We start from the raw sequence: 27,648 nt of genomic DNA, 5'->3' as shown, positions 1-27,648 counted from the left end.
TGGCGTCGGATTTTCCTGACGACCACCCGCTCCCTTTTTCTTCAAACCCTCGAGGACGCTTTCTCGGCTCCAGCATGCAAAAGATGTGGACGGTCAGCTGGGAGTTGGATGTGTCCGTTTGTGTGTAGGCTGGCATACCGAGGGGAATGCTTCACCGTGCTAAATACAACCGATTCCGGAATGAGTCAGTGACGTCCGTCGATGAGCTTCTGCACGGTCTCTCCATGAACGCCAAGGTCTCGGCCGTCCCGCCGTCGCCGCCTGTGGGCGACCCTCCGTACGCCCCGCCAGCCGACCCCGAACCCTCGGAAGAGTCCGGAACCTTGTGCACCCTCATCAACAAAGTCTCCAACCTCAAATTCGCCAACTCCTCCGGACTGCTGGGCATCAAGGGCCTGCCGTCTGCCGTCAAGGACCTGGCCGTGTCCAAGCTCCAGGGAGGAGCGACAGGAGGCGGCTCCGGCAGCCCGGGCTCAACTGCCCTCCCGGCGTCCGCTGCCGCAGCACCTCACGCCCCGCTGGAGCCCGGCTTCGTGAGCTCGGGGAAGAAGGGCAGGATGGAAGAGTCTCAGCCTGGCGGAGAGGGCTGGAGCCTGGGCGGGACGGGGGCCTCGGGTTGTGGCGGGCTGGTGAATAAGCCGTCTCGTGGATGGCTGCACTCCAGCGAAAAGATCTCCGGACCTGGAGTGACGTACGTCGTTAAGGTAAGATCCCAAATCCTTTCTCTCTTCTGCATTTTTCATCAGCGTAAAGGTAGAATACATGTCTTCCTGTCCGTGTGCTGGTACAGAGGGATTATGTGTACGATTTGGAAGGAAGGTCACCGGTTACGTTCATAACTGACCAGAAAAAGCACAGACTGTTCCGACACATACATGTTTACATGGCGTCGGTTTCAAATGAGTCTTGCATGCATGTGGAGGTGGGCGGTATGAACGAAATCTTATTATTTATTTATATCACAGTAACAGTGTCTAGAGTGATATATAAATTCAATGCTTTTACTATTTCTTATATCCCTCTCTGTTCTTGCTTGTACTATTCTGGACAAAGCTTGAAACTTTGTATTGCTGGCTCATGTTATTGCCTTCTTAAAGGGATAGTTCACCCAAAAATGAAAATTCTCCCATGATGGGTGTATATGACATTCTTCTTTCAGACAAACACAATCAGAGATATATTTAAAAATATCCTGGCTCTTCCAAGCTTTATAATGGGAGTGAAGGGGGGCGTGTTTTGACACCCCTCAGAAATGCATCCATCCATCATAAAAGTAATCCATACGACTCCAGGGGGTTAATAAAGGCCTTCTGAAGCGAAGCGATGGGTTTTTGTTAGAAAAATATCCATATTTAAAACTTTATAAACTAAAATAACTAGCTTTGTGCATACAGACGCGATTAAGATGAATCGGTTGCTATATTTAGTCGCTTTTTAAATAAAAGCGTCTGCTATATAAATAAATGTAAAGGATATATATTTAATTTGGTAAAACTTCAGTATAGGGAACACGTATTCACTATTAACTACAACTTTTGCCTCAATTAACTTCTAATTTACTGCTTATTAATAGATAGTAAGGTAGTTTTTGCAGCGTTTAAGTTTAGGTATTGTGTAGGATTAAGGGATGTAAGGTCATGCAGAATAAGACATTAATGTGTGCTTTAGAAGTACTGATAAACATCAAAAATACTAGTAATATGCTAGCAACTAGTTAAAAGTGAGAACCCTAAAATAACCCTAAACCCTAAAATAAAGAGTTACCTTTTATTTTTATTTTTTTTATCAGAGTAGTTGAAAATTCATATATATATATATTAGTTCATTATGCAGTAATATATTTAAATAATGTAGTGAATTAAAAACAGTCTCCTTTGATTTGTTTTCTTTGTTCAATTTGGAACTAAATGGACACAAACAAAAAGATGATTATTATCCATAACAAATGGTTGACATTTTGTAACAAAAGTCAAACTAATTTTATCAACACATGATTCAGCGTCAGTTGTCCAAATATGGCGTGATGTTGCTTAAACTTGTGAAGATCTATATTTTTCTCTGTATTTCTCATCGCATGTCATAATTATTTATATAGCGCTTTAGACAATACAAATGTTTCAAAGCAACTTCACGGTAATAAACAGGAAAATAACAGTGTTAATGTTGTACAATTCCTCTGTAAAGCAGCTCTACAGAAGACAATCGTCTCATTATTTAGCTCAATTCAGCTCATTGTTTATTTAGTGTTGATCCAATAGCAGTGTTGATGCTGTATGTAAATAAGATAAATCAGTACTGTCTGATCAAAGCCTCGGCATATACAGTATAGCATGTCGCCACGTTTCTACCATCACATGCATATGTTCCACAGAGTAATATTAATCTTCTCTTTAGTGAGAGGAGAGAATATAGTGGTAGTGGTCCGGTTGTCCGTGCGACCGCTTATTTTTTTACCTCCACAGATTTGATCTATTCAAATTAACTGCAAGTTTATCACATCAAAAGGGAAGTGCATGCAAATCGCGTAACCACGGCGACCAGTTACCAGACCAGGGGGATGTTGTTCCGGCTACAGTTCTGCTACTGTATCGTCTCCGGGGACCATGACGCGTTGCAAAACAGAGCTGTTATTCTTGTCCACATCTATATGCAAAGACAAACATGATAACTGATCTTTGACTGTTGAAGTTTGGATTTGTGCACGTACGCCACACGTCGCCCGTGTAACTTGCATGTTCAACGCGCTTTATATATATTTATCCAGGGTTCCCTTAGTCAACAATTTGGAAATATTATTTTTTTTAGATAATGATTTGCAGGAGTAGCCTACAATGTGTAAGTCATGTAAATTTCTGTAGTGCATGTACATTTTTCTTGTATACATTAACTATAGAAATTCAGACATCATTGTCTCCCTTTAGGGTTATTTGCAGACATTTTTTGAGATGTTGGTGCATTAATTAATACATTAATTCTAACACATTTTAAATATGTTTGCATTATAGACCATGCATATTGTGCACTGACCTCAGTATCATGTATTTTAAGCGTTTACGATCATATAAGCATGTTCGCAGCCTCATTGAGCTAAAAGTGATTCGGATTCATGCGGGATGAATCATACATTATTCCCATCTAGCTTTTTTACCTTCTGAATAGTCAGTTGCTGTAGAGGCAAAATTTGAACTGTCAACACCATTGAATTAGATTGAACCAACGTACAATGGAAGGGAACCAAATCAGTGTGTTTTATTTGCTTTATTATCATTGGTGAAGGTCTCTCTAAGCGTTTATCATGAAGTGAGTGACATAGTATTTCTGTTTGTTTTGCTTTTTAGTTGGTAAAAATGGGCAGCTTCCGTACCAAACCCCTTTAGCGTCCCTTTGCAGGACTGAATGTGTGTTATTCTTTACAGTTCACTTATTGAGTGACCCTGTGCATGAACACACACACCATGCTCCATTTCACTAAAAGGACAGCTGCTGACATTGACTGGACGGGCTGCTTCTCAAACACGTGTTACCAGCATTGTGACAGATGACAGACTTTAGATACAGCCCTTGCTTGATTTATAGGTTTAAGTGAAAATTTGTGCACTTAATTTATTTCTCAAATTTAACAAATTTTTTTCCAAATTCAGATTTTTTTTTTTTTTTCCATTTTAAATTTTTCTGGATTTCCATTTTAAGGGATCAATTAAATTTTAAAAATTAACCAAAAGCACATCCAATTAATTGAAATCATAAAACTTATTCAATTTAACAACAATTGTTTAAAAGTTATTAATTTTTTTAGGGCCCTATATTTTTTTCCCCCACTAAAATTTTGTTTTATTTTTTCTGTTTGAAGTTTTCTGGATTCCATTTTAATGGAATAAATTTTAATAATCAAAAAGCATGTCTGAATAATTTAATTCATAAAAATAAAAAAATACTTATTAATTAAACAAAAATATTTTTGTTTTTGTTTTTTCATAAATTCTGTCTTGTTTTTTAATTTTTCTGACAATTAAATGAAGGCATAAAACATTAATTAAATTTATCTTTTAATCATATGACATTTAACAAACTTTTGTCAAAATTCTGCACACAGAGCTTTACTGTAAAAATTAAAACGGAAGAAAAATTGTGATTATTCCTTACTTAATATGAATTTATTTTTATTATTGTTATTAGTGTTAGTATTATTAAATTGAGATGTAGCTAAATTCTACTGTACAACAGTAATATATTTCTGTCACAATTTCTTTAAGTTAAACCAAACTTTTATTTTGACAGGTTGCAGTGAAGACCTTTGAGTTTCTGTGTGTTTATGATATGACAATAGATTTTCTCAAATGAAATGGTAAAATGTTCATGAGGTGACTCTCAGAGAGGCTCTGGAGATGAAGTTCATGCATTCATGTCCTCATGTAGTGAGGCGGCAAAGGCTGAAAAACAGCGAGCGTCAAGCATGCTTCAGTGTGTGTGTGTGAGAGGTAAATAAAACCGCATATTTAGTCTTTTTGCGGTTTAATTTTCACAGACACTAGTCTATATTGTAAATTGATTTAAGTCTACTGACCTGCTTTTTATTTATTCATCAATAATTTGACAAATTCCGTGACGTTCCGTGATATACAGTAAATTCTGTATTCCGAGATTCCGTCCGCATTTTTTGCATCACGGAAATCATAGGGCCCTATGTACTGTGATTATATAGTGCACTAAAAAAAAAAAAAAAAAATGCTGGGTTGTTTCAACCAAAATTTGGGTCAATTTTTTGATAATATTTCTAACCCATCAGTTGGATTTGTCCATTTTTGACCCAAATTTGGATTGAAACAACCCAGCATTTTTTAAAGTGTGCATATTCAACATTTTTGGCTGTGTGTGTATTTGTGCTTTTCTGTGTTGTTGTGTTTATATTTATTAAGAAGCGGTTTCATTCTCAAGTGTGAATTTGAATGTAAAGTAAATAGCTGGTGTTTAGCAGAAAACATAATGCAAAACCTTCTGGCACTAGAAAATTGTTGATCATTTTACTGATTTTGTACTATATTATCTATCTCTATCTTTTGCTCGACAATGTATTAAAAGTTGGATATATAGTAAATCCTACTTTACCTGTGTACAAAACAGTACATTCACATAAAGCAATATATACTATATAGCAAATCTCTGTTGAGTTATTGTTTATATTGTCAAAAAAATGTACTGTATTAACGCACAGCTAAATATATATAAAGTGTGTGTGTGTGTGTGTATATATATATATATATATATATATATATATATATATATATATATTTATCTGCATACATACAGTATATACTCATGTAAAGCGTATATATACTATATAGAAAATCTCAATTGATTATTGATTGTTTATATTGTCACAAAATGTAATTAAATTGTCAAATGTGGCTATAAGGCATGAAGATATTAAGATATTATAAACATTAACATCATTCTATAAAGCTGCTTTGAAATGTGTATTGTGAAAAGTGCTTTATAAATACATTTGATTTGACTTTATTATCTTGGCATGTTACTATATAGTACCCACTTTATCTAATACAATCAGTCAATGAGCCTCCGTCATTGTTTTTAGCCAAACACTATTTGCCAAAACATCGCACTGACTCATCGTCCGCTTCCGGCCTCATTTCCTTTCTGCGCTTTGAATCGTACACCAGTGAGTTAATTTGGGCAATAAAATAAGAGTCAGTAAGGAGATAATTTTCCATAGAGCACTCGAGTAAACTTAACTAATCAGCATTTACAGCGTTCCTGGGAGAAACATGTGACGTTGTTAGACCGGACAGTGGGTTAGACAGCTCTCAGGTGGGTTACTGCAGGTGAGTCATTCATTTAGTCCAGGAAAGTTGTAGTGAGACTCTCAATGAGTGAGTCATACGGCATTGAGAGATGCTGAGGTGAGAGGCTAAAAAAAGCAGAGATGTGTTGATGCGTGATGTCACTGTTTAGGCATGATGTCATCGACTGGAGAGGAAGTTACACTCATGCGTAGCTCATTTTTAATACATATAATTATTATATTATAATTATATAAGGATTTACTAGCATTTTTATTCATGTTATTTAAGACTTTCTTATATAGTACATGTTGGGTTAGGATTTTGTGTTTGAGATTAATCTTTTTTGCTTTTGTAGTTAAATCACTTTATTTTATTTTATTGATTTTATTGAGTACTTTCTTATGTAGTCCATGTTTTGAGATTTTTATAGTTTAAACAATATGAGGTAAACCCTTTGAAGTTGAAGTGTCATTTTTCCAGTGTCACTTTTTTTTTGCTTTTGTAGTTATCACTTATTTTATTTCATTTCATTTTATTTTATACTTACTTAAATAGTTCTTGCATGGTTTGGGTTTTGAGCTTTTTATAGATAAAATAATACCAGATGAGTCCTTAAAGCAAAAGTGTGTTTTTTTCTGTGTCAATTTAGTTTTTTGCTTTTGTAGTTAATCACTTTTATTTTATTTTATTTTTATTTTTTTATTTATTTTTTTAATTATTTTTAGTTTAATTTTATTTTATTTTTTATTTATACTTTCCTATATAGTTCATTCAGGATTACGTTTTTATATATTAAATAATATGAAATAAAATGTGTACTTTTTCAGTGTCAAAATGCAGGTTTTTTTTTTTTTTTTTTTTTTTTTTGCTTTTGTACTTAATCTTTTTTAGCATAAATGACAAATAACTAATTTTATGCTAAAAATAAACAAATCCATTCACTCTTTACCAACAAATGCTTTCAAGTGAGTTTATGTGAAGTCACGTGATCAGATTGGACATGTTAATACCGTGTTACAGTGTATATCACATCTGATGAAGGACATTGTGTGAAATTACAGTCTTGCATTTTGAGAAATGTGTGGAATTTGTTGTTTTCCTGAAGAAAAAGATAGATTGTATACCTGTATATATGTGAGCTTGGTGTGTTTGTATGTTTTTTGTATGTTTTTGTATGTCAGAAGTGATGTGTGTGTGTTTAACGGTGAGTGGCTGCAGACAGATTGAAGTATGAACAGAATAATTCAATCCAAAATAAAGATAATCATGTTGTTCACAACCTGTATTTATTACTTTTTTTTGGCAGTTATTTTATGGAACCCAAAAAGGGAGTTCTTGCATGCATTTATAATGACCACACACCATAGACTATAAAAAACGATGGACAATGTGTCTCCGCTTCCTTCCACTGTAAAGCTAAAATATCCCAGAAACGCTCTGCGCAGTAGTGATCCAGAGGTGGAGCCAGACTCAATGGCAATCACAGCTGTCAATCATGATGTCTCACCCCATTTTTACTAAACTAAAACAAAAGGAAAAACGAACATACATCTGCGTGATGAGAACTACCTAAAATGATTTGAAGTGTAATTGGATTTTTTAGTTTGGCTCACGTCCCTTTTGATTACATGGAGAGAACGGGGTTTATGTCCTATACCAAAGTCCCGGCGGCCATGTTTGAAACTCCTCTCGGGCATCTCTGTGAATGGGGAAACATCAAATCCTCTAAAGCTGTTCAGCAAGCTTTCGGTTAAATGAAATCACCATTGAAATCTGACAACAACTGTCTCATAAACTGTGTTTCTAAACGCTCGAATCATGACAAAAAAACTGCATTTTTCAGGCTGGATCAAGCTAATGCATATGCGAAGTCCGAAGTGCGCCTCTCTATAGGAAGCGCGCATGTGACTGTTTCTATATGAACCGGAGCTTCTAACGGGAGCTGCAGTGATGCGATGACTTTACCAATCAGTGATTTAGAAGGCGGGACTTATTCTGCCATATTTCTTTTTGCACTTCCTCCCATTCATAATAAAAAGAGCCACAGTTTCAGAAACTTCCACTTTTATTGCAGATATTTTGCACAAATTTCCCAGGAAGTGACCATTTTTGTTCTCTTGAACACGTGAGATGGAAACGGTACTTCATTTGCAAATGTTTTATGCGATATTCCAATTTATTTTGCACATAAGTTAAATTTGCGACGTTGGAAGGAAACGAACAGCTACATTTGTTTTAAAAATTACTATGGTACTTCATCACACACGGGCAATAACAATATCTGGTTTTGAAGAAAAGATGATTATCAGCTGATCTAATCTCATTTGTGTCCTCCTTTTTCAGTATTTGGGCTGCATTGAAGTTCTCCGGTCCATGAGATCACTGGACTTCACCACACGGTCACAAATCACACGGTACAGCAACTCTCTCTGTCTTTTTACACATGAAATAGCCACAAACTCTTCCTCTTGTGTTGTACAAGGAATTGTGGGTAATATTAGCTGAAATAGCATGCACGGATGCACACTTCCAAAAAAGAAGTATATCATATCATATACCATATATCATACTGGCACCTTTTGTAATGTTGTTAATGCATTATGAATGGCATATTCTCTAGCATTGTGTGAACTTGTAAAGTTAAGGCCCGTTCACACCAAGGACAGTAACTATAACAATAATAATAATGGTAAAGATATAGTTCTAAAAATCATTCTGAATATAAAACAATAGCAAAGTTCACAGCACAACGATAACGCTGTTATCAGAGGAATGATGTTACTTTCAGAACGATTTTTTACAGCTGATGAACGATTTAAACATTACAGCCAATCAGAATCCATCCTGCTATAAAGAGCTTGAGAATTTAAAGAGACAGACGACAAAACTGCAGCGCGCTTATAATAAACAGAACAATAGAATGTTTATAGTCTTTATAGATATTGTTCTAGGTGTGAACGGGCATTTATGCTTTCCATCTAATACAACAAAATTGGATCATTTTTATAATGTGCCCACAGTTTTGTTGCAATATATTGGATGACAAAAAAAAAAAAAATAGTAATGAACAGTAGAAATATTTCGCTATTAAAATGACTGCTCTACCAACTTAGGGTGCAAATATCAATACATATTAATAATCACAAAACAGAAAATTAGATAAAATGATCTACACTTATTTTCCTCAATTTTTTAAAATATTTTATTTTATGATTTATTTTATAAATAAAATTATATAAAAAGATTTTAAAAGAGGTACAAATATAAATGAATATGAATAATCACAAAATAAATAAATGTAATGATCTGCATTCATTTTCCTCAATTTTTAAAAATATTTTATTTTATAATTTATTTATTTTATAAATTAACATATGTAAAAAGGTTTTTAAAAGATGTGCAAAAATCAATAAGTATTAATAATTAAAAGGAAAAAAATATATGCACTCATTTTTTTAAATATATATATATATATATTACACTTTATTTATTTTATATATAAAATTGTGGTGCAAAAAGAGGTGCAAATGTCAATGAATATTAATAATCACAAAAGAAAAAAAAATCTTCTCTCATTTTCCTTAATTTTTTAAAACATTTTATTTTACAGTTTATTTTATAAATACAATTTTTAAAAGATTTTTAAAAAGGTGTGCAAACAATCAATGAATTTTAATTAAAAAAAAATGATTAGCACTCATTTTCCTCAGTTTCTTACAATATTTTATTTTACAATTTATTTCTTGTATAAATAAAATTTTGTAAAAGGATTAAAAATGAGGTGCAAATATTAATATTAATAATCACAAAAGAAAAAAGAAAACAATTTGCACTCATTTTTCTCAGTTTGTTAAATATTTCATTTTACAATTTATTTATTTTATAAATAAAAGTATTTGAAATAAATACAGAAATAGGTTCAAATATCAATAAATATTAATGGTCACAAAAGAAAAGATATAATGATCTGCTCTCATTTTCCTCACTTTCTAAATATATTTTACAATTTGTTTATTTATTTTAAAAATAAAATTATGTAAAAATATTTTTTTTTTCATATGTGACTATAAAACATTGATTATTTTCTTTGTCATTGGTCCAAATGAACTGAAAATGAATCGGACGTTCCAATGCTTCATATGAAATGATATCTATTGAAGACAACAGAGGGGGAGCGTCACTGTAATGTTTCATTTTCTCTCTGTTTATGTATTTATAAATATTTATGTTTTTGATGTTTTGCTACTAAATCACAGTTAATGGCTTTTGTACGCTGCTTTTTAGTTGCTTTACGGTTACATCACAGTTAATGGCCCCCGTGTGGCGTTACATGACTGTTATCAGCTCTTTTATGGCACTTTTATGTTTTTTTCCCCTTTATTTGCATCCGCTGCCAAACACTCATTTATTGATGCTAAAATGAGCGCATGAGATGTGAATGTAACCCATCCATGTGTGCTGATGAGTCATTGCGTAACATTAGTGTCGAGGCAGCAGATCGGATCCCAGCGGACACTGCTTGTTTATTGAGCGCTGGGCTGTGTGGGCCGATCCTCATACAGACGGGGAGCCAGCGTTAGCAACGCTGGAGATGACATGTCATATCCTCTTTTCTGCCTGACTTCCTGCTCTCTCTGCTGTAGCGTTCACACAAACACACAACTCATTCCCGACCACTCTCCGGACACAAACACGGGTCCAAACTCTGTGTTTGAATGTCTTATTTGAGAGCAAAGAGGACTGAATGCATGTGATAGTTAATATTTATTGTGCCTTTCGTAAAACATTAAAAGAATCTCACAAAGTCTGTTGAGAACATGTTCAGAAAGAAATAAAAAATATATTTCTTGCATTTTAAAATATTTTTCTGGACAATTAAATATATTTCCCCACCCAGTTTCTCATTACTGTAATTTTAAAATCCCAATCTCATTTCTCTAATACAAAAATTATATATAGTATTTGTTGCATTGCATTAAATTTATGCTGACTAAAATAAATGTACTACAGTAAAGAGTGTCTAATGAAGATCAGCATTAATTTGAGCATTAGCATTAAGTTGAGAATTATTTAAAACATCATGTCAGAATGCATTACAGTAATGGGAAAATTGGGAGGAATGTGCTTAATTGCCCAAATAATTTAAGACCTTTTTGGTCTTAAATAGGCTTCATTTTCCTTTTACAAAATATAATTTATGATTTTTTTTTTTGTTTGTTTGTTTGTTTTTTTTGTGGCAAATATGAACATTTCCTTTTTTTTACCTTGTCAATATATATTATATTTAGTAAATGTTTTTATATTTAAAATATAAATGCTTATTTATATTTTATGTGAGTTTTATATAGGTTTATGTTTATTATACTACTATATTATTATTATTTATCAACAATTTATTTATCAAAAGTGTATTTCATTTAATTTCAACCTTGTCAAAATATACATATTATTTTTAGTAAATGTTTTTATATTTAAAATATAAATATTTATTATGTATTTATTTTTATTTAATGTGAGTTTATATAGGTTTATGTAATTATTATATTTTCATTATATTATTATTATTATCAATAATTTATTTATGAAAAGTGTATTTAATTTCATTTCAACCGTGTCAATATATATATTATTTTTTATGAAACGTTTTTATATTTAAAATATAAATATGTATTATATTTTTATTTAATGTGAGTTTATATAGGTTTATGTAATTATTATATTTTTATTATTTTATTATTATTTATCAACAATTTATTTATCAAAAATGTAATTCATTACATTTCAACCTTGTCAACATATATATTATTTTTAGCAAATGTTTTTATATTTAAAATATAAATATTTATTATATTTTATGTGAGTTTTATATAGGGTTATGTTTATTATATTATTACATTTTTATATCATTATCAATTTATTTATTGAATTGTATTTAATTTCAACCTTGTCAATATATATTATTTTTAGCAATTTATTTTATATATTTAAAATGTAACATTTATTATATTTTGTTTATATTTTAAGTTTGTAATTTAATCTAGTTTATAGTATTATTATTATTATTATTATTATTTACATCATTTAATATCCACCATTGACAACCCTGTTCTCTAGATATTATCATGAGCATCGAATATAAACCCCATATCAGTGGATGACTAAAAATGATAGATTCATATGCAGAGATCTGAGAGCTGGATTCACAGAAACAGATCAAATCTATCCCAGAATGACCAGTTTTGCTTTGGTTCCAGAATGCCGCTACAGTCTGACTGTTTTCACACAGCATCATTACAGTTTGCTCTCTCTGTACTTCAGAATTACTCATGTCTTTATATTTTTTTGTCATTTTTTTCTCCGCAGGGAGGCGATCAGTCTGGTGTGTGAAGCTGTCCCTGGTGCCAAAGGAGCTCTGCGCAAGAGAAAGGTAGAATGAGAGAAAGAGAGAAGATGCTTTGTGAGGAGAGAATGTGTGGAAATATGTTAAAGAAAATAACTAAATGAGATGAACTATTATACTGCATTCCATTCAGTTTTAAATAAGTCACAATTCCACCAATCAGAGAGTCGAAAGATCTCTTTAGCCCCGCCCACTCGCAAATGAATCAGTCTGCTTACCGAAATATTTGATTTTCGGTATTATATGTCGATTTTGCAATAAATTTAAAATATATTGATTATACATGTATATCTCAGCATTTTGAAAGTAGTCGTTTTAGGATTGTAGTTCTTTTCTTCATTAAAGCCTTTAAAGTCACAGTCTTGTACCTTTGTATTTTTGCTTCAAATCAAAGTTTGTAGTGTTGTGATTCTCCTCGCAGCTGGTTGGTTTGGTTCGTGGCTTATAATGCTTTAACAATGATTTTTTGAAATCCCTATGGGAGAAATGAGTGCAAAAAATACTTCCGGAACAAGCGCTGCTGAAAAAGTGGGCGGGCGCTAATGCACTTTATAATAAGCCTCTTGAAGTCGGACTTCCAACTTGAAAACTCGTGCAAAAATCCTCAAGTCTGGTTCCTTAGTGTTGCAATAAGTATTTTGGCTAATTTGATGATGCTTTCAGCTGCAGTAAGAGTATAGTACTCTCATCTCTTACATTTTACCATTTCTAAATCTATTCCTCGTAATTTTTCATATTTTCCCTGAAAGATCAGCACAGAAATGAGTAATTATTCCCATTGTTGTCTTAGGAAATGGTTAATCTTCATGGAAAATAGTATTTTGATGGTGCAGACATGATGATAAAGGCATGTCAGGTTGAAGCTAACTGAATTAGAATTGAGTTTAATTAAAAAACAAACAGACAGAGTTATAGATTATTGCACATGACAACAGGAAGTGGTCAGCAGGTGGAGGTTATAGATGCAGATCAAGAACGATAAGATGCAAAAAAAAAAAGACCAAAAGAGGAGCATCAGATGGTTTGGAGTGAGATAAAGACAGTTAGAGATCAAATAAAGGCTGGGGAAAGAGAAATGGCGTGCTGCAGTGTGTGTGTGTGTGTGTGTGTGTGGGCATACTGTTAGCATGGTGACTCATTCTGTACTGAGCAGCAGTAATCAGGCCTCCTGCCTCCTGCCGCGCGTGTGTGCGTGATGCACGTTTGCTGCGAGGATTGCAGCCGTGGAAAGGGACGTGTCTGCTTTCAAATGAACAGACGTGTGTGTGGGGATTTTAGGGAACCTTTAAAGCATGCTGTGCTGTATGTCCCGATTTAATGACGCCACATCAAACACAGAATGATACAGTTTATGTGTGATTTTTATTTTTTCATTTTCTTCCATTTTGTAATATGAATGAAAACTGGAGTGATTTTAATTGAATTTCATTTTAGTGTGTATGAAAATGACAAAAAAAAGAAAAAAGATCAGCACTTCTTAATAAATTAATAATTTTTTATTATGCAAATAGCACATATGGATCATTCAAACGTTTCGGCAATCAGCCTTCATCAGTGAATCATCGTTTAGTTTGTATGACAAAACAACTGCATTTTAATTCAGCAAAATTAATTAGTAAAATAAATTCAAATAACAATAGTACAAATGGAATATCAATATAATAAAATTAATCAAATATTAAATAAATACTAAAAATAAAATAATAGTTCAGAACATGTATTAAAAATGTATTAATAAAATATAAAATAATTAAAAAAAAACATTCAATTGTTATTATCTAAAGATATACTATTGTACATTTTAATAATAATTTGAATGATTTTTTTGTATATTTTTTTATTTTAATTTTAGTTCAAGTTTTAATAATTTTGTTGCTTTTGTCATTTTTATATTTTTTTTAAATATGTATTTATAGTTTTTATTATTTTTTTATTTCAGTTTGTTATTTTAGTACTTCAGAAATAATCTTTCTCATTTTATTTCAGTTAACATTTATTTTATTTCAAGCAACATAAATGTTTTTTGGTTTTAGTTAACTATATAATAACCCTGAATCATTCAGAACATATTTAAATAAAATGTATAATAAAAATTAATAAAATATAAAATAAAAGTATTAAAACATAAATCAAATCAAATAATAATTCATAACATAATTAATCACAATATGTAAGATTTTTGGATTAAAATATCCAAAAACCACTAGAACAGTGTTATATATTTTGTTAACTTGTGTACTTACATTATCCCAAATTTTTCCAAGAATGTTTAAATACAGAGCAATTTTAACCAGCACATCGCCTATCAATGACATCATACCCGTGTTATCCTCGATTTCTGGTTTAATTTTGTAGAAAACATGGAAACACCAAAGTTGCTTTAATATATATTATATGTTTTATTAGACAAGGGAACAACTGTTTGAATACATTTATAGACAGAAAACGAATCATTGTTATATAGCTCAACACAGTAAGTCTTATTGTTTGAATCTCATTTTCTTCATTTTATTAATATAATATTCTAATATCGATCTAGCTTACTGCAGTGTCTCACAGAGTAACGTTATAACATCATTTTCAACACATTCAGATGTATCTAATATGATAAACAGAGCTGCTTTACCCATCAAGCTACACCTTTGTTTTGAATAGGCAATCTCTAGCGGCGAAAAATTACATATTGTGCCTTTAATCTTTATATGTGGAACTTGATTTTTGGACAGTTCACTGTGGACGAAGCTACGATTCAATGCAGGACAAATAATTATCAAGCAGTCTAACACTGTTTCTACACCAGACGCGAGCGGCGTAACACAACAACAGAACGCATTGTAATGAAGTGATGCTGTCTACACTAGATGCGATGCGACGTGATGCAAAGCGTCATGACAAATCCCAAACAATAAACTGATGCCCTGCTCTATTCTGACGCACTTCAAGTGCTCACGCCACTTTTGTCACGAAGAACAAATTGATTTGCAACGGTTGTTTTGTCGCATCCTGTGTTGAGATATAGACACGATATAGACACAGTCTAAGAAATTAGCAATCATCACATATTGCAGTTAGGAAGTTAAGAAGCAGTTAAGACGGATAGTCTGAATGTTTCGCTCTCTCTTTCAGCCTCCCTCGAAACTTCTCTCCAGTATTTTGGGCAAGAGTAACCTGCAGTTTGCTGGTATGAGTATCAATCTCAACATCTCCACCAGCAGTTTAAACCTGATGACGCCGGACTCCAAACAGGTACAAAAACACACACGCTTACTGTCTTCACTCTGTCTCGAGATGCAGTGTTTTACTGCAGATGAATGACGCTCCTTCCTGTTTCCACAGATAATAGCCAATCATCACATGCAGTCCATATCCTTTGCCTCCGGTGGAGATCCGGTAAGACTTCACAAGATCACACCAGTGATTCATTCTTCAGCTGACGCTCCGTCTCATGACACTTTATGGCAAATCTCAGAGGGCTCGGGGAAAAGAATGAAGGTGTTTAGGGGCACATCGAATAAAATGAGTGTTTCTCTGATGAAAAGGGCCATAATATATGATTCTGTGATATTTTTCTTTTCATAAAAAGAAGCATAGGTTAGTTTTTATTGATTATTTTCCACCCCTTTAAGACTTGTGTTCGTTAGTGACCGTGTGACTGGCTAGTCTCGGTATATTAGTTGTTTATCAGGTTATCAAGTTGCTGAATATTGAGTAAATAATGATATGTAAATGTGGGAAATATGTCAAATAGCTCTTAGTTGTGATGTCATAATCATGACGTTTTTATGAATTAGACATTTTTAATTTGTAAATGTGGCCGGCCAAATGTTAATGAGCTCATAGATGTAATGTCATAAATAATCATGAAAGTTTTGTGAACGAGTCATTTTAGCGGTTTTTAGTATGTAAATGTGGGTGCTTATGTTAATGAGTTATTGTGATGTCATGATCGTGACGTTTAAATTGATTAGAATTTTTTCCATTTTTAATGCATAAATGTGGGTGGTCAATGTTAATGAGCTGATAGATATGATGTCATAATCATAAGACATTTTCATGAATTAAACATTTTTAATGTTTTTAACATGGCGGTCAAATGTTAATGAGCTCATAGATGTGATGTCATAAATAATCATGACAGTTTCATGAACAAGTAATTTGCTTATGTTAATGAGTTCTTGTGATGTTATCATTGTGACATCTAAATGAATTAGAAATCTTTCAAAATTTTTAATCTGTAAATGTGGGTGGTCAGTGTTAATGAGCTGATAGATATGATGTCATAATCATAAGACATTTTCATGAATTAAACATTTTTTATGTTTTTAACATGGCGGTCAAATGTTAATGAGCTCATAGATGTGATGTCATAAATAATCGTGAAAGTTTTGTGAACGAGCCATTTTAGCGGTTTTTAGTATGTAAATGTGGGTGGGTGCTTATGTTAATGAGTTATTGTGATGTCATAATCGTGACCTTTAAATGAATTAGACATTTTTCAATTTTTAATGCGTAAATGTGGGCTGTCAATGTTAATGAGCTTATAGATGTGATGTCATAAATAATCATGAGAGTTTTCCATTTTTATTTTTTAGTGGTTTTTAGTATGTTAATGTGGGTGCTTATGTTAATGAGTTCTTGTGATGTCATAATTGTGACATTTAAATGAATTAGAAATCTTTCAAAATTTTTAATCTGTAAATGTGGGCGGTCAGTGTTAATGAGATGATAGATGTGATGTCATAATCATGACATTTTCATGAATTAAACATTTTTTATGTTTTTAATACATAAACATGGCGGTCAAATGTTAATTAGCTCATAGATGTGATGTCATAAATAATCGTGAAAGTTTCGTGAACGAGTCATTTTAGCGTTTTTTAGTATGTAAATGTGGCTGCTCATGTGATTTAAATGAATTCGGATTTTTTCCATTTTTAATGGGCGATCAATGTTAATGAGCTAATAGATGTCAAATATATACTTGACAATTTTCAAATTTTAGCCGTTTTTAGTTCGTAAATGTGGGTGCTCATGTTAATGAGTTCTTGTGATGTCATAATCATGACATGGAGGTCAAATGTTAATGAGCTTGTAGATGTGATGTCATAAATAATAATGACAATTTCATGAACAAGTCATTTTAGCGTTTTTTAGTATGTAAATGTGGGTGGGTGCTTATGTTAATGAGTTCTTGTGATGTCATAATTGTGACCTTTAAATGAATTAGACATTTTTCAATTTTTAATGCGTAAATTTGGGCAGTCAATGTTAGTGAGTTCATAGATGGGATGTCATAAATATTTATGACAATTTCACGAACATGTCATTTTTGCTGTTTTCAGCATGTAAATGTGGGTGCTCATGTTAATGAGTTCTTGTGATGTCATAATCATGACATGAGCTCATAGATGTGATGTCATAATCATGACATGGCGGTCAAATGTTAATGAGCTCATAGATGTGATGTCATAATCATGTCAATTGACAAATGAGCCATTTTGAGGTATTATGCACTTAAAACGTTCACAACTTGCACACTTTTTGCTGTTTTCAATGCGTAAATGTGGGCGGTCAAATGTTAATGAGCTCATAGATGTGATGTCATAAATAATGGTGACAGTTTTTGCTGTTTTTAATATGTAAATTTGGGTGCAGCTCATGTTAATGAGTTCATACTTGTGATGTCATAATCATGACATTTTCGTGAATTAGACATTTTGGCCATTTTAAGTGCATAAATGTAAGCGGTCAATTGGGAATGAGCTCATAGATGTGATGTCATAATCATGACATTTGACAAATGAGTCATTTTTGCAGTTTAATTTCAATCTGTGCAGACTGAGGAGGGGACGAGTTGTGAATTTTAAAGTACAAATACATCAAACTCCTATTTCCGAAGAGCAAGAAAAATCCTGTTTTCCATTATATGACACCGTTAAAGAAACAAGCTCATAAAAGTATTAGGTTTGAATCATTCTCTCTGTCTTCTGTCAACAGGACACGACTGATTACGTCGCTTATGTAGCGAAAGATCCTGTTAACCGGAGAGGTATTACTCCCGTCTTTTCCTTTGCTGTGTGCTCTGAGTATTTGTGTGTAATTTTTGGGATGTTAAAATACTTTTTCATATCCATGTTAATGTTCAGAGACAACTCTAAGTAATCCATTTTTGTGTTGAGAGTAACACCGTGACTGTTTGGTTGAGAGTGTCTGACCTGTCATCTTCAGGCCAAGTACTTCCTGTTTGACCAGTAGCAAATTAGTTATCACCTTTAACTAATTTCACAACATTCACAATGGTGGTTGGTGCAGATTGACGATGCTCTTGTTGGTCAACCACAGTTTTAGCTCTATGGCTCCTGAGGGCCGTTTCATTGTGTTTACCGCCCTGTAGCAGCACATTCACAAACAAGCGTGATTGATCAGTCCGCCACGGCTGCATTTAGCATCAAAAAATCAATTTCTGTGGCTGTTATATCTTCCTGTCTTTTCATTTCATGGCTCTTTTAACTTCCTGTCAGCGCAGAGGCCACGTTTTAAAACTCTTGCTGTACTTTCTAAAGCATTTTTGATGTTGTCAGAGGAAAAGATCCTGTAATGAACACTTTATAGCAGAGTGAGTCAGCAAATCGGCATCCGTTTCGCCATCTGCTGATATCTAAAACTTCAGCATGTGTGCGTGTCTTATGTTTGTGTGTGTACCTGTATGTCAGATTTATTGTTGCTTCATTTGTGTTTCATGTATTTTGATGGATAAAAAAAACTTTCATGTTGCAGACAATTTTATTTTTTTATTTTGCATTTATTTTGCATGGAAAATTAAGTCTGTTTTTCCATGTGACACTATTTTAATGACATTAAAACACATTTTCATTCCAAATTCTCATTATCGTAATGCAGATAATGGTTTCCCAAACTCGTGAAAGAACTGCAGGTGGTTTGTGAGTTCTTGAAAAGCTAATAATGAATTTAGTTAATTAATTTAATTCAATTACTATTTGGTTTAATTATTAATTATTAAATAATAATTAATTTTAATAATAAAAAATGATGAATGAGTTCACAGATGTGATGTCATAATCATGACGTTACGGTTACGGTCAAATGTTAATGAGCTCACAGATGTGATGTCATAATCATGAAAATTAAGCATCAGATAACTGTGAACAACATGTTGTTAAATTATTGAAATATTGAAAAAATATTTTTTTTAAATTAAAAATTGGACTTTGAGTAAATGTTTAAAATCAAAAAGGTTTGGCTAACAAAAAAAATCTGGGAATCCCTGTCGTAATGTATCAGGTGGTAGTATTATAAAAATTAGTATTTTTACATTCTTTTATACTGCAGTACAGTTATTATTAAATGCACATATAGGCAGTTCAATTAATGCTACCATGAGCATCACAATTTAAATAGCATTATTTTTTCACGTTACAATAATGAGAATTTGGAGGGTTAATTGTGCTTGACTGAATAAAAAATCTTTAATGGTCCTTAATTGGCTATATTTTCTTTTCATTTGGTTTTTGGGGTGAAATATGACCCAGACATGTTCTTGACAGGATCGGTGAGATTCATCCTGACTGTGTGTTGTTTTCCAGCATGTCATATTCTGGAGTGCTCTGACGGTCTGGCTCAGGATGTGATCAGTACGATCGGTCAGGCGTTCGACCTGCGCTTTCAGCTCTATTTGCAGTGTCCATCCAGCAAACCCTCATCCATGCACGACAAGTGAGTCCACATGAACACCTTCAGGATTCTGGGCCGGAGGCTGCTTCTACATCTCATTCTGTCCTCTCTTTAGGGTTATGAGTACGGACGAGCCCCCGTGGACGGAGGAAGGGGAGGAGTCCGCCGATCATCACTACTACAACAGCATTCCCGGCAAGATGCCGCCACCTGGAGGCTTCATTGACGCTAGACTGACCAATCAGACGCAAGACAGCAGCCAGGTCTGCAGCACTAATCACCCACCCACACTCATGCACTATTTATACCAGCTGACAGGAAGTGACCTGACCGGTGATCAATAGCTCAGTTCTTTCTGTAAATGTGATTCATGTGTTTCTGTCAGTATTAATTGTGTTTTGGTAAATAATGAGAATAAAGGGTTATGCTATGATGAAGTTTCCATAAAACATAGTATTTACTTCTGTAGATAAAAGTAATCAGGTCACTAAAATGAATCGTGGGAATATTTTAAATTGAGGGAACCAAACAAATCTGATATTAATGGTACTGTATATTATTTTTTCAATTCTGTTTTTATTAAATTTTGTTATAATTGAAATGACGAAACTCCAACATATACAATAATTAAATAATAAATAATAAGTAAATATTACATTTTGTTATAATATCAAAACAAACACCACAAAATACAGAACAATTCCAACTATCCCACTCCAAAATAAATAATAATTTATTTAAGATAATAAATACATATTAAATGTTGTTATAATACCAAATCCAGCAAGACAAAGTACAGAGAAATTCCAACTTTTCCACTCCTACTTATATAATAATTCAATTAAAATAACTATTATATTTAATTTTGTTTAAATATTGAAACGACTGACACAAAATGCAAAACAATTCCAGCTTTCTCACTCCAACATATATAATAATTCAATTAAAATAATAAATAAGTACTAAATATTGTTATAATATCGAAACCACCAACACGAAGTACAGAGAAATTCCAACTTTTCCACCCCTACATATATAATAATTCAATTAAAATAAATACTAAATTATATTTTCTTATAAAATCAAAACAGACAACACAAAATACAGAACAATTCCAACTAATTAATTAAAATACAAATAAATTAATAAAAATAGATATAAAAAGAAAAACTTAACATAAAAGAAATACTCAAAAATGAAAATTATCCCATAATTTACTCACCCTCAAGCCATCCTAGGTGTATATGACTATCTTCTTTCAGACAAACAAAATTGTTATATTAAAATTATATTAAAAATATTCTGGTTCTTCCAAGCTTGATAATGGGAGTGAAGATTTTGAAGCCCAAAAAAGCACATCCATCCATCATAAAAGTAATCCATACGGCTCCAGGGGATTAATAAAGGCCTTCTGAAGTGAAGTGATGAGATTTTGTAAGAAAAGTATCCATATTTTTAACTTTATAGACTATAATCACTAGTTACTCCTGGTAACTATTCCTTTAAGTTACAGTTATCGGTACAGTTTTAGTTATTGTTTAAAAAAACCCACATTCCACATGATCTGCTTCTTAACAACTTGTATAAATGTTGAAAATGTATTTAATGGAAGGGATACTTAGATGACTTCCTGTCGTGTGAACTCCTGTCTGTCAGTGATTGTGACTCCACCAGGTTGATGAGGAGGTGTTTCATTACTGTTGTTGATGATGACTCATATGCTGTCCACACAGGGCGCTGGAGTCGACCAGACATACTACCAGGGCCGACCCATGTTCATCCAACAAGGTACAGTTCACTTTTATTTTAACATTTAGATGGAGTGAAAGAGACATATCACCCAGAAGCCCTCTTGACTTTCCTCTGGCAGAACACAAAAGAAGATATTTTTGAAGGTTGTTTTTTTTTTTTTTTTTTAAAAAAACATTATTTTGACATTTTTCAAAATATCTTCTGAATATGCTTCTCATGTAGGGTCCTGTGACATATACAGTCTCCCTGAGGTCAAAGGTCAAGCCCCTAAAGCAGGAGAAGTCCCCACGTACGTGAACACGCAGCACATTGACACGCAGGTGTTGGCGGCCCTGCAGGGAGAGTCAGAGACGGCGTCTGATTCGGGCACGACTGGGCCAGCTAAAGACAGCCCGAGGAAGGACCTCTTTGACATGAGTAAGAGTGAATACTTTTTTCACAGTGCTGTAATAGTGTACATGTTTCACAGCGCCATCAATAGGTGGCACATTAAAATGCAGTTCATAACATATAACAGTTTCAGTAAGCAAGATTAACTTTATTTATACACTTAAAGTTATGTCAAAATGCCCGTCTTGGGGAGTACACTAGTAAACACGGTCAGTTATGTATTTGGGAGAAAAACTGATGTTAGGTCTGCAATCGGTCTTAAAGTGACAGCAGCCTAATTTACCTGCTGTCGTCCCTGATGTTAATTGAGAGAAAATCACTCACTGCTCTTGACTGAATAACAATCATTGATTTTTTAAGACTGTGCAGTGTTTTATTTTTACATTTGATTATTTTATTCAATTTACTTGGTATGTTATTTCCTTGTTAGGATTGATGTTAGATGGACCTACCTGAAAAAACGTTCATTTGTATCTTCTATTGTATTTATTTGTCATATTGGTTGAAATTAATTTCTTTATTCTTATTCAGTCACTGATAGTTTACGTGACTTCAGTGAGCTTGAGAACTTTTATTTACACTACCGTTCAAAGGTTTGGGGTCAGTAAGATTTTTTAATGTTTTAAAAGAAGTCTCTTCTGCTCACCAAGCCTGCATTTATTTGATTAAAAATACAAACAAAAACAGTAATATTGTGAAATATTATTCCAATTTAAAACAGCTGTTTTCTATGTCAATATACAGTGAAGTGTAATTTATTCCTGTGATCAAAGCTGAATTTTCAGCATCATTACTCCAGTCTTCAGTGTCACATGATCCTTCAGAAATCAATCTAATATGATGATTTGATGCTCAAGAAACATTCATTATTATTATCAATGTTGAAAACGGTTATTTACATTTTTATTTCATGATGCTACGATGAATAGAAAGATCAAAAGAACAGCATTTATTTAAAATAGAATATTTTCAAACATTATAATTGTCTTTACTGTAACAAATTCAGCTTTGATCACAGGAATAAATTACACTTCACTGTATATTGACATAGAAAACAGCTGTTTTAAATTGGAATACTATTTCTCAATATTACTGTTTTTGTTTGTATTTTTAATCAAATAAATGCAGGCTTGGTGAGCAGAAGATACTTCTTTTAAAACATAAAAAAATCTTACTGACCCCAAACTTTTAAACGGTAGTGTATATTGCTTAGGGGTCGTCTTTTGCATGCTCAAGTTCAATATTTTAAATGTAGACGCACTCACAATAAAAAATTTCTTCCAGGAGCGTCTACGCTGCAGTGAGACGAAAAAAACCTCAACATTTCAGAATGCCGCAAGCGGACTAGGGATGGGCAGATCGATATGAAGTATCAATATATTGATACTGACGTATTTAAAGTATCGATACTCAAATAAAAAATCGATACTAAGGTGTTTTTTTTTTTTTTACCAGTGATTTTGTTTATTTAACAGTAAATGTAATGCATACAATATTGAATTGGACAAATAACCTATGTTACCAATTAATTTGTAGTAGAAGTATTTTCCTGCTCATGTGAACATGCAAATGCTGCAAGTCAGAGCCAATCAATCACAGAGAGCGTTCGATCACTGCCGACACTATATTCAAACAGGGCTGTGTTTAGTACCGTAAAAAACCCTTAATGCTTTTGGGAAACGCATCCCAGAACAATGTTTAACAGAATTATTATTATTAGTTATTTCACAATAAAAATGAAATAGCCTAGGCTACATAGTTTGTGCAATTACATTTATTTAAAATGAATGTTAAAAGGTCATACTGATGTTCTGTCAGAATACAAATATTTCATTTAATGGGTACAACAGCCTGTCAATGCAGTCCCTTATGAAAATGAACCGTCACTACAGTGACCATAGTTCAAATAGGCATATGGTAGGCTTATTTGTAGATTTTCAGAGTAAACATTTTAACCATGTGTAAACAAAAATATAATCTAATAAACTGCAATTAAAGCATATTGAATGTTAAAATGCCTTTCAAATATAATGTTAAGTGGGTATCATAACCCATTTTACTCTTAATAATTAAAGATTTTAACATTTATTCAATTATTTAAGTTCATATTAGAGGTATCATATCAGTATCGATATCGACGATATTGGCCTTGAAAGTATCGGTACCGTATCGAAAACAAAATAAGTGGTATCGCCCATCCCTAAAGCGCACCACAGGTCATGTGACAAGAACCAACCAATGAGCTTCACACTTTCCGTAACAAACTCGAAAGCTCAGCCGAGATTTCTTTTTTCTTTTCTCCATAAATAAATCTAGTAGAAGAGCTTTTGGATCATAGGATCATACTCCTCATTTGAATATTAAATATCTTCTGATTGTATCAGTTCATTGTCAGCAGTTTTACTGTAGATGATAAAAATGGGAAAAAGAAGCAACAAAAACACCTTAATTTAGTAAAACATGTTTCATTAAAGTATTGTTTATGTCACATGCCAAGTCAAATGTATTTATATAGTGCTTTTCACATTGTTTCAAATCAGCTGAGCAGAAAATGATGTTTATAATATCTTCATGCCTTATAGTTGCATTTAGCAGATTAGAGTTGGGGGATAATATAGTTACATTTTGCAACACATGAGATAACAGGTTTTGTGCTCTCATGCCCTCAGAGCCGTTTGAGGATGCCATCATGACCCAGACTCCAGCTCCGCCCCCTCCAGCCTCAGAACTACATAAAGCGGCGTCCGTCGATAACTCCAGTCCGCTGCTGATGCGAGCGGCCGCCCTGAGAGCTCAGGAGGAACTGGAGGACCAGACATGGTATCACGGAGAGATGAGCCGCCGCCAGGCTGAGAAACTGCTGCTCCACGACGGTGACTTCCTGGTGCGGAAGAGCGCCACAAACCCGGGGTCGTACGTCCTGACGGGGATGCACAACGGCCTGGCCAAACACCTGCTGCTGGTCGATCCAGAGGGAACGGTGAGAGTGATTGTTCACCTGTGCACTACGACTGACCCCTAATAGTTGACCAAATGTTAGTCGGTGAGAAGAGGCTTGGTCGATTTGAAAAACAAAAAAATTAGACTTATGTCTAAAGAAACGTTGAAATGTCAGGTTTTAAATCGTGCAAGTCAAATCGAAAACAAACATTCTGTGTTTATGTAATCCGTATGACAAGAGAGCCATGTCAGAAGTCTGTGATTCAGCTCATTATGTGCTAATGCGGCCACGCCCACGGAGCCTGACGCAAATTCAGAGGCAATACATGCATACATCGTCTCAATCGTGTATTTATTGTCTTGAAAAGTGTTTATCTGGATGTTAAAGCCATGGTTAGCGATCTCTAGAAGACATGCCGTTAGTTCCTAGTTCCTTTTCTTCTTTAAATGAATTTGTGGCCTAACGGTGTACAGAGCGCCCTCCGGCTGCAAGTATGAATTAAAAACACCATTCCTGAAATGTCCTCTTCTTCATTAGAATAATTTGTGGACTAAATGTGCACAGAGAGCGCCCTCCGGCTGCAAGTATGAATTAAAAACACAGTATTTTTATTTGCATTATATCTGTGCAGCAATATGACAGTTTCGACCCAAAAGCACATTCTTTTCACGAGTGTTGTCGCGAGTCATGTTTGAGTTGGAGCGCGCGCATGTATCTGATCGAGAGCAGAGCCATTTGTGCTCGCGCGCATCACTTGGATGCGCTCTCGACGTTTGCCATTAAAATATCGCCATAGAAACGGCCTTAAATAAACTATAAAAAGGTTGAAGATCGTGTCTGAAAGCTGCAATTGATTTTCTATTGGTTAAAATCAATGGAGAATATCTCATATTTTTCCGTAGGTGTTTGACCACGGGATCGGCGCCTATGATTGTAGTTGAATGTACAACATGAAAGAGTGAAAAGTTGAACATGAATTTGAGAAGTTAGACGAGTCACATGATCAATTTTCCCAAAACTTTTCCAAATCCTTAAACATTTTAGCTCCATGTTTTAATGACAGAAATCCCATATTTCCTCAGGATGAATTGATACACGGCCTCTGCATTTATCTGATCAAAAACACAGTAAAAATTGTGAAATATTATTACAAATTAAAATTGATTTCAATATGAATACTTATTAAAATGTAATTTATTCCTGTGATTTTGTCTTCAGTGTCACATGATCCTTCAGAAATCATCCTAATATGCTGATTTGCTGCTCAAGAAACATTTCTGATTATTATCAATGTTGAAAACAGTTCATAATTTTGTGGAAACAGTGATTTTCAGCAGCATTCTTTAAAGAGAAATCTTTTGTAAGGTTATAAATGTCTTTAATGTCACTTTTGATAAATTTATTGCCTCTTTACTGAATAAAAGTGTCAATTTCTTTACGTTTAAACAGTAGTGAACATGCAAGCATCTTTCAGTCATGTGTGCTTAAACTTTCAAATCAAATTTATGTCTCCTCAAGGTTCGGACGAAAGATCACATATTCGAGAGCATAAGCCACTTGATTGGCCATCACCGTGACAACAACCTGCCAATCGTCTCGGCGGGAAGCGAACTGTGTTTGAAGCAGCCGGTCGAAAGAAAACAGTGACGACACCCGAAAACGTGTGGGAGGGGTCACGAAAAACAAACACGCTCAGATGACTTTCCGTCGGTGAACATGTGACTGCTGTCGAACTGCTTGACTGTGACGGCGGAGGACAGCGTTTTTAAATAAACGATGGACGATTTTAGTTTGGACCATGCGAAAAGTGGAATCGAACCTGATTTAATAGAACTGACACAGTTATTTTATTGCGCTGGCTGAGAATCTATATATTTTTGAAGACGACGCTGATGGATTTCGGACAGCCGTTGAAAACGGAAGATCTCCAAGAGGGGATGAGAGGAAAACCAGATAAAGAAAAAGTATTTTAGAATAAAAAAAAGTTTTAGTTTTGTCTATCAAGCACAACCGGATTTTAATGTTCATTGGTAAGAGATAGAAGGAAAACTAATATTTGAGAAAACGAAAAACAGGAAAAAACAAAAGCTGTTTCTATTGACCTATTTTAGGAGTTTGTCCTTTACTGCAGCTAGTGTGCGAGATCATTTGGTAGCTTCTATCGAATCACTGTTGATTATGCTTTTCAGAGGGAAGATGACGTGAATGTGTTTGCTTTAACAGAAACCACACTCCGACATGCTGCACGTACACACACCACGACCAAAACGCACACACACACGGCTTTAAAGTACCTACATTTTTGTATGACGTTGAAACCTGTGGCACTCGCATGACTTGACTTAATTGTACTTGTGGTCATTATTGGTAGCATCCAGAGCCCCGGCGGAGGTGCTTTTGTGTATGCTCACAATGTAAAATATTTATGCTTTCCCAGTATTCATTGAGTTTAGCTCCTTCTTTAAACGTGTCAGAGGTGTGTAGTCGCTCGGTTCGGGGCTTACTTTATACCTTGGATGTTTCTATCAGTTATGACTTCTATGGTTTGACTGTGGGCTTCACAAACAGACAAATTGGTATTATAATTATTCTTCTGATGATTCTTTTCAATTAAACGGTTCTAAATGAATAGCACAATCAACGCTTTCCTGTGTGAGAGACGGTCTGGTGTG

The 27,648-nt window shown here is 33.8% G+C and overlaps 1 protein-coding gene across 1 annotated transcript; it reads left to right on the top strand.

Moving 5' to 3' along the window:
* Window positions 1-146: 146 nt before the first annotated feature.
* On the top strand, window positions 147-27,648 carry shc3 (SHC (Src homology 2 domain containing) transforming protein 3). The gene is made up of 12 exons (XM_067376291.1): window positions 147-704; window positions 8,145-8,215; window positions 12,165-12,228; window positions 15,328-15,447; window positions 15,538-15,591; window positions 18,199-18,250; window positions 19,806-19,935; window positions 20,009-20,156; window positions 21,627-21,681; window positions 21,868-22,062; window positions 24,705-25,015; window positions 26,495-27,648. The coding sequence occupies exons 1-12, from the start codon at window positions 147-149 to the stop codon at window positions 26,621-26,623; spliced, it is 1,887 nt and encodes a 628-aa protein (XP_067232392.1). The 3' UTR covers window positions 26,624-27,648.

This window comes from Chanodichthys erythropterus, chromosome 22 (assembly GCF_024489055.1).
Source record: "Chanodichthys erythropterus isolate Z2021 chromosome 22, ASM2448905v1, whole genome shotgun sequence".
Taxonomy (NCBI): Eukaryota; Metazoa; Chordata; class Actinopteri; order Cypriniformes; family Xenocyprididae; genus Chanodichthys; species Chanodichthys erythropterus.
The sequence above is the reverse complement of the archived record's forward strand: the minus strand, read 5'-3'. Positions and strand labels throughout refer to the sequence as shown.